The 14,744-nt window shown below is 46.1% G+C and overlaps 1 protein-coding gene across 1 annotated transcript; it reads right to left on the bottom strand.

Annotated features, from left to right (window-relative positions):
- Positions 1–3,957: 3,957 nt before the first annotated feature.
- Positions 3,958–4,443, bottom strand: LOC119382013 (uncharacterized). Its single transcript, XM_037649753.1, has one exon. The coding sequence runs from the start codon at positions 4,441–4,443 to the stop codon at positions 3,958–3,960; it is 486 nt and encodes a 161-aa protein (XP_037505681.1).
- Positions 4,444–14,744: the final 10,301 nt, after the last annotated feature.

Raw genomic sequence — 14,744 nt, 5'->3', positions numbered from 1 at the left:
GAGCGGCCACTGAAGCTGCTATTTACCTCCGTAACAGAGGTCTAGAAATTTCCTCTGAGAAATGTGCACTTGTGGCATTTACGCGCAAACCAATAGAGAGCTACAACGTAATGATAAACGGCCAAAGAATACCTTACCTCCGATCGTACAAGTTCCTAGGTGTTATAATTGGTAGAGACGTCTCATGGAGCTCTCATGTGTCATACATGAAAAAAACGGTTGACAGGCATCTGTCATTTGTTCAAGTTCTTCGCTGGCAAGACATGGGGAATGTCCACAGCCGCTATGTTGCGACTATACAGGTTTCTTTTCCTCGGATTCCTACGGTACAGCCTGCCTGCATTATCCAACGCAAGAAAAACAAGCCTACGAATGATACAAAGTGTACAAGCTCAAGCACTCCGGATTTATCTAGGCTTGCCCCAGAGTGCATCAACAGTCGCGACAATAGCCATCGCAAGAGACCACCTCATCAAGACACACATTGAGGTTGAAGTGCTGAGGACACATATACGACACCTTGCTCGCACTCCCCGCCATCACCTAGCCTCTCTACCAGCGGACCGACCACGCACATCTTACTCCCAAACAGTGACCGCCCATGGTGAATCAATACCAACTTCCTTCACTCCTGCCGCAAGACCTCGGACTCCTCCATGGTGCCTTACTCAACCAAATATCAACATTACAGTACCTGGCGTCCAAAAAAAAAACAGATTTGTCGTCACCGGCACTTAAGCAGCTCACTTTACTTCTCTTGTACGAAAAGGACCAAGACTCCATCCACATCTACACTGACGGATCTGTGCTGTCGAACAGCTCAACCGGAGCAGTCGTGATAACAAGGTTGGTTACGACAATTAAATCTCACGCAACAACATCGATGGCATCTCACGCAACAACATCTCACGCAACAACATCGATGGCAGCAGAACTGGCAGCCCTTCATAAAGCGTTACAATTCGTCAATGACCAACCGATGCACAAGTGGACTATTTTCTGCGACTCGAAGGCGGCACTGCAGTCTCTACTGTCAGCTTTACGCCGCGGGCCGCACGAACAGCAGATACTAGAGATAGCAGAGGTTATCCACCACCTAACTGAGAAAGGAAATCAAACCACTTTTCAGTGGTTACCAAGTCACTGCGGAATCATCGGCAATGAACGGGCCGATCAAGCTGCCCACTCAGCCCACGCAGAAGACCATGAACTACTACTACCGCTTTCTAGGACCGACGCTGCACGGAAGCTTCGTTTGCATGCTCGCCAACGCACCACGTCACAATGGAATGAGCCACACTTCAAACATGATCGACTGCACTCATTTGATTCTACATTAAGTCTTCAAGTCCCATCAGGGTTTCGCCGAGCAGACGCGACCCTTTTGTGTAGGCTGTGGTTGGGCGTTGCGTTTACTAACGCCTATGCTTTCCGCTTTGGGATGACCGACACCGCAGCCTGTGACCACTGTGGAAACGCAGAAACTATTAGACATGTTTTTTGCGACTACCCACTGTACAGTGCACAGCGACTATCTCTTCGCAACGCGCTGAACAAGTTGGACGACCGACCTTTGTCGGAGGAAAGAATTCTACGCCATCGACAAGACGCAACGTCACAGAAGAATGCCATGCAAGCGCTACTGCGCTTCTTGCGATCGACCGGCCTTTTTGAACGATTGTAAGACGAACTTCGTCCCTGTGTGTGTTGTTTTTTATCTTGTGTGGGTACGTGCGTTTTTTTTTCCTTCTCTTTTTTCCCCTCTCCCTCTCTAGACCCTCTTTCTTGCCCCTATTTCCCCTCCCCAGTGCTGGGTAGCAAACCAGATGCTAATATCTGGTTAACCTCCCGGCCTTCCTTTTTTCATCTCTCTCTCTCTTCCGGTAACTCCCTCCAGCACTATACTCGGGGACAACTTTCTGTGGCGATGAAGGGAAAGCTACGGGGGCGGAGCTAACTGCTCTGTGTTACTGCGCCAAAGTAGTTCTCGATGAACTTGTTTCGGTTTCAGTTTCGGCGTGACGGGCGCGTATTTCCTGCAGTTCATTTCTTCGCATGTGCTCCTGGGTTGATTGCGTTGAACCACGATTACCGAGCGTGCAGGCATATTGGCGTTTCGTTCCCTACGCTTAATTCGTCTGTGCCATTCTGTGTCGTCCAGAAATTACGTGAATATTTTCAGCGCTGCAGTTTTTAGGGCGTGCACTGATATGTAAACTCACTTTGAGCTCAAAACTGACGCGTGTAACGTGCTTACATAGCGCGGCCGCGGTATACCGAGGAGCAGCTCGCACATCCTGCGGCGCGAAGTGAAATTCAGTTTGGATCGCATTGAGTTACGCCGGCATCAAAAGGCATCGGTGGCCCACTGCCCACACGCTACGCGGCTCAGAAAACGAATAGCGGCGACCTCACGCAGCTGCAGAACCCACGAATCCTGTGCTCAATCCCAACCGCTGCCCGTTTCCGTCTCCTTCATTAAAACCGTACGGGCATGAGCTCATTTCTCACGATACTGCATGGCGCCGGTTATGTGCGCCCCAGGATAGTAATCGTATGTTGCACTTGTTAGGTAACTTACTTAGAACAGGAAGGCGTGTAAACCCCTGCACGTCTGTAAAATGTGATGCTTTCTGAACATCTACACAATTAGCGCTGGTTCTAAAGCTCAAAAATAAATGGTCACCTACCATTTCGCCAGCAATAATATTGGTTCTTGACATCGTAAAGCACATTTCATTAGCTAACTTTGTCCAACGCCAACATTCTGAACCATACTCAGCCTGGTAATTACACCATCCCTCTTCCCTCCACATTACAACTTCGATTTTCGTGGCTGTGGCCGGTATTCACACTCACTATTCCTGAACCAGCAAAGAAACCCCTTAAAAACACAGGGCTACCACGGCCTCTTGCAGACAGTTTTAAATATGGACACGGCGAGTATTTGTCAGAAGGAATAACTGTGCCACGTGAAAAATTGCTGCAGCTAAAACAAGGTGCTTTGTTAAATATTTCCTGCATAATCAGCTGACTAAAATCTGAAGTCGCTCAAGTAGTAATGCACACACACACGCACACCAGGCACAGGAATAAACCTTTAATAAGGTGTCCCCTTCTTTCAAGCCAACTTAATCCATCAAAGCCAGACAGCCGTGTGTTTTCAGCGAAACATTTATGACTTCGTGAGCACCTATATGAAGCACCTGACTACAATGTACAGTAAAAACTTCATGAAGACGCGCACATTACTGCGCGTATTCCCTTAAGACCTCGTCATTTGGCCCTGTAAAAACGCACTTGAAAAAGCATTTGTACTCAGCGTGCCCATTTACTTAAGCAATTAACATGTGCAATCGAAGAGACAAACAAAACATGAGCAAGTGGATACTAATTATTATCTACGTACGTAGTGTAACTGATGGTGGTATTTTTGCCAGATGAGTGAAACAGTTACAAATGATGAGACAATAAATTTCTGGAATTCACGTCCATCTCGCAGCTCTTGAGCTATAATTCATCCAGTCTCGTCAGTTCATCCACCCGTAACAGCTATTTGGAAAGGCTGTTTACAGTCTCTTGGGTTGTCATCAAAATTTTGCTACCATTTCTTTCTGGTGAAACAAGATATGTGATGCATCACTCAGCACTGCTTGCACTCCTCAGCTGCCGTTTTATGCGTGAAGTACAAGTGCCACACACAACTGACAATGAAAAGACTAATTCAAAGGCTGACAACAAACATACTAAATGATTCACGCAGAATCACGTAAGCGGATAGTGCACATCGTCACTTGTTAGTTGCCGTTTGTGGTGTCTTGACTTCCTTCCTGTGTCCTTGTTTTCACGCCCTGTTTTTTAGAATGACAGAGCATACTTCCAAGCAGTTGGGCATCAAAGTGGAATACATAGCATCTCACAAACAATCAGCATCACATGAGTAGGCGCACACCGAGTTCACCAGAGTTCCTCTATACCACTCAATTCACTGACACTACTGTCACTGCAGCTGCTGGAGTCAGATCCCAGAGTAATTATGATGCTGCCGAGCGTGCTTTCGATTACACCATCCTGCTCCCAGTCCTCCTGTTCAAGACGCACCACATGAGCGCAGTGGCGCGCCCAGTTTTCTGGAGTCACAAGGGCAATGGCTTCGTCCAGAAGTTCTTCGATTCCAGCAAGAGTGAACGACCTGTTGTTGGCTGCAATATACCCCTTGACCTGGCTCCATACCATTTCAATAGGGTTGAATTCACAATGAAAAGGAGGAAGCCGAACAATGCCATGACCAGCAACCTTGGCCAGAACATCAATCCGGTATCCAGAAAAACGGTGTTTGTTTTTGTTAACCAGCTGAACGAGCTCGGGCTTCAACTGGTCATTAGACCACGGGATGCTTTCTTGAGTCAACCAAGACTGAATCTCTGCCTTGCGCGACGACATCGAGGGCAACTTTTAGAGCTGAACACTATGGTATGGAGCATTGTCCATGACAATTACGCTCCGTGGCTCAATGTTTGGTAACAGTTGTTCTTTGAACCATCTCTCAAAGCGTGGGCCATCCATTTCACTGTGGCAGTAACTGGTAACACTATTTTTCGCCCGAAAAACGAGATGCCCCATCCACGAAGCCGTTTTCGCTTCCAGGATGGAGGACAATGAGCCGGCCACCTTTGCCGCTCGGTGCGCGAAGCGCAGTTGTGAGACCCTTGCGGAAGGCGTCCTCACGTGACGACACAGTGGCGTCCTCCCACACCTTTTCTTTGGTGCTCCCAGCATTCACCCAAGTCTCGTCAAGGTAGTATGTAGCCCTGCGAAAGCAAGGGAAAAATGTGCCAGGTTTCTGTTTTTAACGAAAGGGGTCAATTGAGACAGAAGAAATTTATGATGTGCATCTAATATCATTCTACCGGGCAGGCCGATATTTGCAGTTTTTGGGTGGTACTGAAAAATGCAAAAATAAAAAAAAGAATGGTCGCAGAAGGTACGTACTCACATGAATAACAAAATACCTTCATTCAGACCTATCCATACTTCATTAGAACACGTCGATACGTACTCGTGCCTTCGCTTGCCTAACCAGAATAACAGGCAAAATACAAATAAGAGCCACAGATGCAGAAGCAAGCCATAAAAAATACAAATCAAGATGAACGGCAACGTGTATGAGGACGGGTGAATTAAAAATTAAATATTTAGCAGTACGAGAAAACTCCATCGTTATTTCCTCTTCCTACTCTTTCAACTCTGAATTTTTACATGCGGCATTTGTGTTTTAATTGACATCGTTGACATTTATATCTCTGTCCAACATATCGAAGCCGTAACTGTACGTACCGTTTCTCCTTTCGCATTTCTCGAATGGTCCGCAGATATTTCCGCCGCCACACGATGATGTCCCTTTCCAGCAAAGCACAGTTACGTTTTCGCTTCCGAAATTCAAATGCAATGCCATTCAGAAGCCTGCGCATCGTTCTGACACTCAGCTGCTTCGGTAGACCCATGTCGGTGTCGCCCATTACCTCGCGCAGGATCTTTTCAGCCGTTGGCGCCTCGTTGCGAATGTAGTACTAATGTACTTTCCGGCGAAGTGCAGACAGGGTAAAACTATCGTACCGCTGCACTCTTGTGTTTCCAGTACCTTTTGCTGGTGATTCAGCGGCAAACGATGCTTTTACGCTTCGGGGACTTCAGGGTACCCTTTAAAACATCCGCCTTGAGCTGTGCGACAGTACGCTCGCTCACGCCGGTAAGCTGGTTAACCGAACGAAACACGGAAGCGACGGAGAGTCCCGGTTGCGTCAGTCTCACTTGGGCGTACACGTTGCAGACCACTTGCTTGGTTTGTTTCGACAGTTTTTGGTATTCAAGCTTCTTGAATATCCTGTGCGGCGATCTAATTGGCGAGCAACCGGAGGAAGAAGGCACAGGCGACGCGGAGGCCATTTTTACAGCGAAAGCTGTTATGAGATCACAACAAGGGCCGTTTTTGGCGCCGTAGTTGTCCGCCGCTGCCGCTGCCGCCGCCGACGCCGACGCCGCCGCCGGTGTCCGTAACCACTATCGCTCGAAATAAGAAAAAAAACGAAATAACCAGAATGGGACGAGGTTCGAACCTGGGCTTTCTGCGTGGGAGCACAGTATCCTACCTCAGAGCCATGCCGGTGCTCGAGACTGCTTTGCAAAAAGACCCTATGCAGTCTTCATGTGGGGAAGGAACCACATTAACATATGTAATGTAGCGTGGTAGAAGAGTAAAATAACAACCAAGTGTCACACAATGCGCATTCTGTAACCAGGCGTCACACAATGCGAATTGCGCAACGAGTGAGTTGTTGAATGCTTCCTACCCCTTACAAAAGGCTCTGCCATAATTCTTCATCGTCATTAGCCACAGCATCAACAAAGTGCACATAATGCCTTACAGGTGTTTAGTAGGTACCACGGTTCTGCGCAGAATGACGAAAAATTGCGTAGTGGCTGCTTCCTTACTTTAAAAAAATTATGATTTATAGCGTAGTGGGTTCCTCGCAAGTGCACTTCTATTGGTTGCCAAGGAAGCCCATAGGGCTCCCATGATCCATTTCCTCGGGGTCTCGATAAAGTTAACTCCCTCTCTGTACCTCTTTCTCAAGTTAGCGTATGTTATAAAGCGTAGTGGGAGAATGAAATTACGACCGGGCCTCACACAATGCGAATTACGTAACTAGTGGGTCATTTAAAGCTTCCAACCCATTACAAAAGGCTCAGTCATAATTCTTCATCGTCATCAGCCGTCGCATCAAGAACCAGCACATAATGATTTGCAGATGGCACCTCGCTTCTCCGCAGAATGACGAGTAATGTCGTGGTGGGTGCTTCCAACTTCACAAAAATTATCATTTGTGGCGTAGTGGGTACGTTGCTAGTGTAGGTGTATTAGTAGCCGCAAGAGAGTTTTTAACGGGCTCGAACTGCCGCTCTTCGAGCTGTCGCTGTGACTGTGCTGCGTTTTCCGCGCAGGCCTGGCGTTTTTTTTTCTGAAGGATCATGTGAAGGAAGAGAGCGAATGCGACGCCAGTGGGGAACGCGGCAACGAAATAAAACACGAAAGGTCTCGAATATAACGTTATTTCACATAATACCACTAATAATTTTCTGGCATTATCAATTAGCAGCGAAAAATTATAACTGCACATTTTTCAATAATTATATATGCACCGTGGTTACGCACAAAAAACGTTTCTTTTTTTGTGGAACTACTTTCCGCTGCGCAGCGACACTGACGAAACGGCGTGGTTCGGCTCTGTAGCCTTGACTGCATTGCCACAGAAAGTTGTCCTCTGCCTTAGTCCCCGTATCGAAACGTAACCAGAGTGGTTCGGTGTTATCCCTTATCGATTACATTACCTTAGAAATTGCAGGTCCCTGGCTTTCAAAGGAAGTGGGTGCTCGTTCAATCGAATATTCACGCAATGGTCGGCTTTGGCTGTGCTTTTATACTTGCGTAACAAGAGTAACTCGTTCAAAACGCAGCTTTTGTAGCGCACGTATTCACTGGGTGTCGTGAAAAAAGCACAGATGGCAAGTTTCACTAGTAGAAGAAGGCGCTCTTTATGAACCGGGGACTAATATGGCAGATCTATTGGAATCTTAAAGGACGAAAACCCAAGCAATGCATATTTCCAGCGTTCGTGAAACAATGCGACAAACTGCTCATGCGACAGACACACAACCGCTCTCCTTTTGTAGTTACGCAGACGCTGCTTAGGTTTTCGTGCTAAACAGTCGCGCTCTGTGTTTCTTCACCTTCACTTGTAATAGCACTAATTCATTTCAAATGAAAGTTCGGCCAACTGTAGCTCAAGTTTTCCGCCAACTGTAGACAGCATTTTGTTTGAATTGTCCCTGCAGTGATGACTCTGATGGCGAGCTGCGCCTCAACAGCAACGCATGAATGTGGAACCATTTGTGCATGAGTAGAAAAATAAGTAAGACATAAAACATCATTATTTTTATACAAGGCCTCTTTACTCCGTACAGGGCCCCTTCATTTTATCCTTTGAATTTCCAAAACTGTCTACATACAAGATGCCACTCAATAAAGCCATTAACTGCTGGAACAATATTTACATATATATGCTATCTTTCACTGTTTGCGACCGAGTCCGAGACAGGCATGCAGCTACAGCTGTGCTCAAAGAGCTGCATGTAAGCCCACTGGTTCGAGCAGGGCAGAAGAGAAAGTTTTGCGGTGAAGCAAGGCCTCTGCCAAGCAACGGGCATTTCCAAAGCAGTCATGAAAGAACATCAAGACAGGATGCATCCTGACTACTCGCTGGGTGCATTTTGAGTGGTTTTTTTGTGGAGGGGGGTAGGGAGGAGAGATACGATAAGCTACCTTGCTGTAACTATTGAGCAAGTTGTCGCACGAGATGTAATTTTCCTGTAACAGACTCCTGAACCTTCAATTATCATTTTGGTGTGTCATTCTTTAACCCGTTCCCTGCGGCGTGGGTCCCCGGTGGGTCACGACCTGTGCTCCTCCTATGCTGCCTCGATGTTACGAGCATGCATCTGTTGCTGATGCTATAACTTCATCACACTTGAACGCAGATGTACTATTCTTGTTGGAAGAGGTTATAAATAAACAGAAGAATATTTACCGGTGTTAAATGCCGTGATCCACCAGTGACGTACGACGCTCTGAATGAAAACGTTTTCATACTTTTTCATGCTAGGTGCGCTGTGACCCACCGGTGACCCCCGCTCAAGAACTCTCCGTCATGCGCTGCCGTCTAAGGTTCGAGAATGAAACAAATACATAAATTTATTGCATTGGACGTGGGACGGCGATGTTGTTTTTAAGGAGCGCAGTGGCGGCCTATTTCTCGATTTTATTGCTCACCACAATCTTGCTGCGATTTTTGGAGTACGTATATGCACGCGTTCTTCCTGCTGCTCCCAAGCATTTTAGCGCGACTCATGGATCATCATGCCTTTTGCGAACGCAGCAGAAAGCACAACTCTGAGGATCCAAACGTATATTTGTGTTTTCTGGTGCCAGACACTTTAGACTACAGCATAGCTTTACGCAAAAGAGGCAAAAGATCGCTCTGTGTGTTTCAAATAAGCGCGCCAAACGCAAGCCTCAAAGGTAGCAGCGCCATCTCTTTGGAGCGAATGAACAGACACAAGCGCGTGACCAACCGGTGGGTCACGGTGCACCTGCAAGCTACGCAGAGTGGCCCACGGGTGGGTCACTGCGCATCTAAAACGCGACCTCAAGAAAGCGTGCCGCAGCGAACGTGTTAATTGTCCAACCTAAATATAAAAGATTTTCGCAGCTTGTTCTCCCTTTCATATGATTCATTCTACCAAAAGTTCCTAGATTTTCTTTGCATGATTTGGTGTAATTTGTCACCTGCTAATTATGGCTCGAATTTAACCTACAAATTTAACCATGAATACCTACCAACTTGCCCAACTATCAGTATTACTGTAATTTCGGTCTTCACCAGTCAAAAATGACAGCATATTACTTAAACAATGTTACCCCATTCGCGATGTCCACATTTTTGAAAGGCTACAGGGCACTGGCGTATGCTTACAAACTATAATATACATGAAGGCTAGGATAAGGACTGCGCCATACAGTGCTGCGTTTTGTGGATGTTCGTCAGTATTGACTAAGATGCATGTTCCCACAGAGCAAAAAAAAAATAAATTCGCACTTTTTCATATATGTGTTTGCCCCTATTATTAAACTTGTGAAACGGTACAAAGCATCCAGTATTAAAAAAAAAAAACATGGTTGATCCCTCCGTCATAGGAATCGGAATAACACGAAAGTGAAACGTGCCCTTATAGAAGTAACTTAACGCTTACTGTACATTGATATAGGAGAGTTTTCACAATGTATATTGTTGTCTGGTAGGTATAGCACCATTTAACGTGGATGCACGCACTTTTATGCTTGGTGGTACATCTCCATGCCGACGACTAACGTCCATGTTCAATGATTAAACAAACCCTTGTGGTAGCTGTAGTAGTAAACGGTGACAGCATAATCAGAGAACGAGTTGTGATAGCCAGAAGAGCGTCGCATATTGGACGCTGAACTTGCTCGCCATCCTGCGGCATGTGAAAATGTGATTGAACACCACGGCCGCACTAGAGGGAAACGCAAAGCGCGTCGTGCCGCCCCGGTAGCCCGGCCGCAATTTTTCTTGGGGCGAGCGCGTAGGCGGGGAACGCGGTGAGGCAGGCGCGCGTTGCAGAGCTATTTATGGTTTGATTAGCGTGATGCTATAAGCGAGGCCGACGCGTTTACGACGCTTGCGTTAAGGTGGCCACCTCGCGGTGTGTTAAGGCATTGACAAAATTGCACTTCTATTGAAACGCGCCGAACGGGACGAATATGTAAACGCGTTGCAGGTACTAAACGCGGAGGCCACAGTAATGACGAATTACCATACTGTGCCGTTCCCAGAGGGCAACAGCACCCCGCCGACCGGGAGAGTGGTAGATATAAACGGCGCGTTTGTAAAGATTCTAGAGTCTGTGACCGTGGCGCAGTTCTCTGTAATATGTCCCTGAAGAACACCCCGCTCCAGCAGTCTATAAACACGTGTTCAATTGTTTCCGGTTTATTGCATAAGAAACAATGTGTGCCCCAAGGTACGAATAATCCCCTATCTACCAATCATGTTTTAACTGGTAAAGTACCAGTGTGTAATTTAAAGAAAAAGGTTTTAACCCCTGGCGCTACAAGCATCCTTTTAACAACTTTGAAAAAAGAGTTATCGTTAAGTCCACATGACATCCGTTTTCTTTCTGTTAAAAATGATGATGGAGTACCTTTTGATCTAGTCATGCTCCTGGGCCTGCATAGTATATGGCAAACTCGAACTGCCTTTGACAATGCGGACGTAACAAGTGAGATCTGTACGGGAATATTTCTGCGAATCAGTGTGCCGTTTTCTTAAAGTGCTGAAAGGGCAGGAGGATGTACCAGAGTGGATTTCACAAGTGGAACTATTGTTGCGCATGCCAAAGTTTTGATTGTAGTCAGCTCAGTGGTGACGGTTCATAGTTGCACTTTGTAATTGTATAGCTCTACCCTTGTTCTTTTTTTTGGTAGGTAAATAGTCTTGATTTGCAAGGCAATAAAGAAAAAAAAAAGTGACCGTGGCGCAGTGGATAGCGCGCTTGGCATCTAGTGTTGCGGACCGAGCGGTCGTGGGTTCGATGCCCGTTGACGGAACATTTTTTTCTTTGCCATCTGATCGTGTACATTTTTTTGACGTTATTTCCGTGACGGAAATACGTCACTGAAGTCTTGGTGGACCGCGGCATAAAACACTTTCGTGTTAAAAGATTAACACGGCGGACAACCGTCGTCGCGTGAGGAAAGCTCGCGAAGTACACCCATAAATATGCGCTTTCTTTATTTTGCTTTTCTTGTTTTTGTTTGCTATTAAAGATATAAAACTAGTGGTTCTAGGGAGTAGCAGACATTTCGGAACTGCATGAAGTAAAAGCGGCCGTACATACGACTGATGATAGCTTATTGAATTCTAATCGGCAGTAAATATAATTTCGCTTGCTTCATGCACGTAAGGTTTGCCACAGCTAATGCTGGGCTTGTAGGGAAGCAATCTTTAGAAGTTTGTTCCACGCATAAAGTAAACCTGTATTCTGAGATTGTTTACTAGTGTTACCATTGCTTGTTTTTCGCTTACCATCACGGCTATCTCATTTTTATCCGCTCTTGCACAGCCTGACTCGTGCTAGAATGGCTTTCGCAAACACTAACAAGCACCGGTTTCACCGTTACAAGATCGATGCGTGGCATTGATTTTCACTTACCATATATGCTGACCACGTGGAGAGCTTTTTTATATGCGCCAAACAGAAACTTCCGCTAATGCCTTCCACTGCCGAGGTGTTTCATATCTTGCTTTCGAAAGTTCCATCCTAAACTTAGCAGTGGGCTGACGAAGTTGTATGTTACCTAGTTTGTTTTATTTTTCCCTTGCGCATTTTTTTACTTCTGATTTGCAAGGGACGCCGCAACTTGAGGTTATTCCCAATCAATACCGACGCACCCCTACTTACATAGTTTTGCTTTACCCCTGGAATGGATAAGAAAGCAGCACTTTCTTGAGTATTGGTGTATCATCACCAACTTTCAGAATAACATTCCATAACTTTAAGTACGAGATAAGTAGAGCTAATTTTCAGCAAACCCGTATGCATATGTGCGCATCATGCGGATGTGTGCAGGAATATACTCTGTGATGCATGTTTATGAGAATAGGACCATTTAAAAGCCTGAACACCGAGTCTATGCGCAAACTTAGTGCTTTATGCGTGTACGCTAGCTTCGCTTTCAGCGCTGTTCAATATTCTTCATAAAAAAGGGTACATGAACGAAGCCAACCACAAAACAAGCCAGAACGAAATACAAGAAAGAAGTGTCGCGCCGGCTTTTAATTTTTCTTGCTTTCTGCCTGTTTCTATGTAAGGTAAATCGACGCTACTCTGATCAACATGCATGGTACTGTCGCCACGCTACGCGTACCGCGCACTGAGTAATACCGAAATGCAGCGAGAAACAGTTTTACCAGGACGAGTTAGGTCGTGACGGAAACAGCTGGCTGACTTGCTGTCTAACCGAAGCACTGACCGCAGGCAAGTAACAGAAAAAAAAACGGACAGGGGAAGATGGAAGAGCGCAGTGGCAACGAGGAAGAGCCTTATCACACGCACAAGCTGCGTCTGCTACCTGATAGATATAGCGTGATGCTTATTATTTATTTCAAGCTAACAGCATACCTCTGGAGGCAGAGAGGGTATTGGGGTTACAGGGTACAGTCTTCAAGCGAACGCAATACACCGTCAGCTGCGACCGTTTGGAAATGCATGTTCACGGTATTGCATGACATAGATGGATCCAGCTGGAAGGATCTCCTATGAAGGTGGAACACGCGCTGCTCTGGCAAATAACAAATGACTTCTAAGTTGCTGTGGGGCTACAGGAAGGAAAACAGGTAGAGCGCAATTAATCCTTAAGGGCAAATGCCTCCGGAAGACGTTGTTGCGGCCCTACATATACGTTAGCACGTACTCGTGGACTGAAACACTAAGTGTAACATATACAACAGAAAACAAAATTATGGCAGCACCTAATCAATCCTATGATCAGTAAATTCGAGAGCATTACTGCCGCCGAATGCTGCTGCGCTATTTTTATGAGTTTCTGTTATTTTTTTAAATGCATTTAAGCATACGTTGGTAACTATGTATGGATGGATCCGGCTACTTTTTGTGAAGGGACATTCTCATGCGTCAGTTTTGTATTATGATTATTCAGAAATTAAAGATGAAAATAATATGCAAGGGTTTCTGCTTACATGGTCGCCACAATGCGAGATGACAAAACAGCCCTACTGCTGCCTCTTCGCTTTGTTTTATTGGTGGCGTTCCCCTGGAAATAGTGGCTCACGGACAATGCGTTCAGCGTTCTGTCTCCACGGCACCACGTTTCAACACGGCGACACTATTTCACCTAGCGATTACAGCACGTTTCAATATGGCTGCACAGTGCTGACACTGTGCAGTGTTGACGCATCATTGATACAGTGCTGACACATCGTGTTCTTTGGAGAATTCCACGTGTCCTACGTGTACCTGAAAGCGCGTTGTATCCCCGACAACGCGAAAGGCAGAGCGATCTCGTAGTGCTGAAGCGGCTGCCGGACCATGTAGTAAATCGCCCCCAAGCAGAGCCCAAGCCTATACGCAGCTATTCAGCACTTTAACCGGCTGCAACCCTGGCACATTAAATGGTGGCACAGTTACCGCTCTCGACTTCGAAGCTGTAGCACTGCCAGCGGCCACATTTGTTTAGCTGGATGAAGAAGACGTAGCACAGAGCTTGACAGATGTACGAGACAAATGAAATTTTCGTTGCAGTGAACAAGCTTAGTTGAGACCTCAAGGCAGAGATCGTACGAGGCTCATTCAATATATGTACTCAGTATCATATACAAAATATCAATTATATGTTGACACAACGTGTGTCTTTGCGTTCCTGCATGTACGAATTCACTTTTTTTGTAGTGCTACACACAGAGCAGGTGCATTCAGCCGTATACAGTCGTTTAGATCAAGTGTACATAACCTTGGACCCAGTTATACCCGTGGCCCCAGAAAACACAGGAGTTGCAGGAGTTGCAGCATAAAACACTTTCGTGTTAAAATATACTCCGTTTCATGCATTAGGTGCAACGCTGTGGAAGCTATGCAAGAAGCAGCTCTCAAACGGCGTTCCATGTCACTGTGGAGGGCACCACAAAATTATTCTCTCCTCGCAGTCATCCTTGGATCCCTCCGCTCCAATGAGCTGCGGAGCGATACCTTCTGCCAAGAGCCTCCCGAGTTCCGCCGGGCCTTGCTTCAACGGGCCCGTGTGGCCACCGAGATCAATCATCCTAGGGTTCCGTCTGGCATGCTTGGCATATCTATGCATTATATATATGCATTCTATGCATTATATATATATATATATATATATATATATATATATATATATATATAATGTTCTCTCTCTCTCTCTCTCTCTTTGCAAGGCCTTCGGTCAACGGAATGTTTATGTTCGTGTGTCTCGCGCTTGTCTTTCGTAGTTGTAAACGCTCCAGCGAGCCGTCGCTACGCCTCACGATGCGCGTGAGGCGTAGCGACGAGCTGCAAATGAAACA

Source organism: Rhipicephalus sanguineus, chromosome 2, assembly GCF_013339695.2.
Source record: "Rhipicephalus sanguineus isolate Rsan-2018 chromosome 2, BIME_Rsan_1.4, whole genome shotgun sequence".
Classification (NCBI taxonomy): domain Eukaryota; kingdom Metazoa; phylum Arthropoda; class Arachnida; order Ixodida; family Ixodidae; genus Rhipicephalus; species Rhipicephalus sanguineus.
Note: the sequence above shows the minus strand (reverse complement) of the source record. Positions and strands in the feature narration are given on the sequence as shown.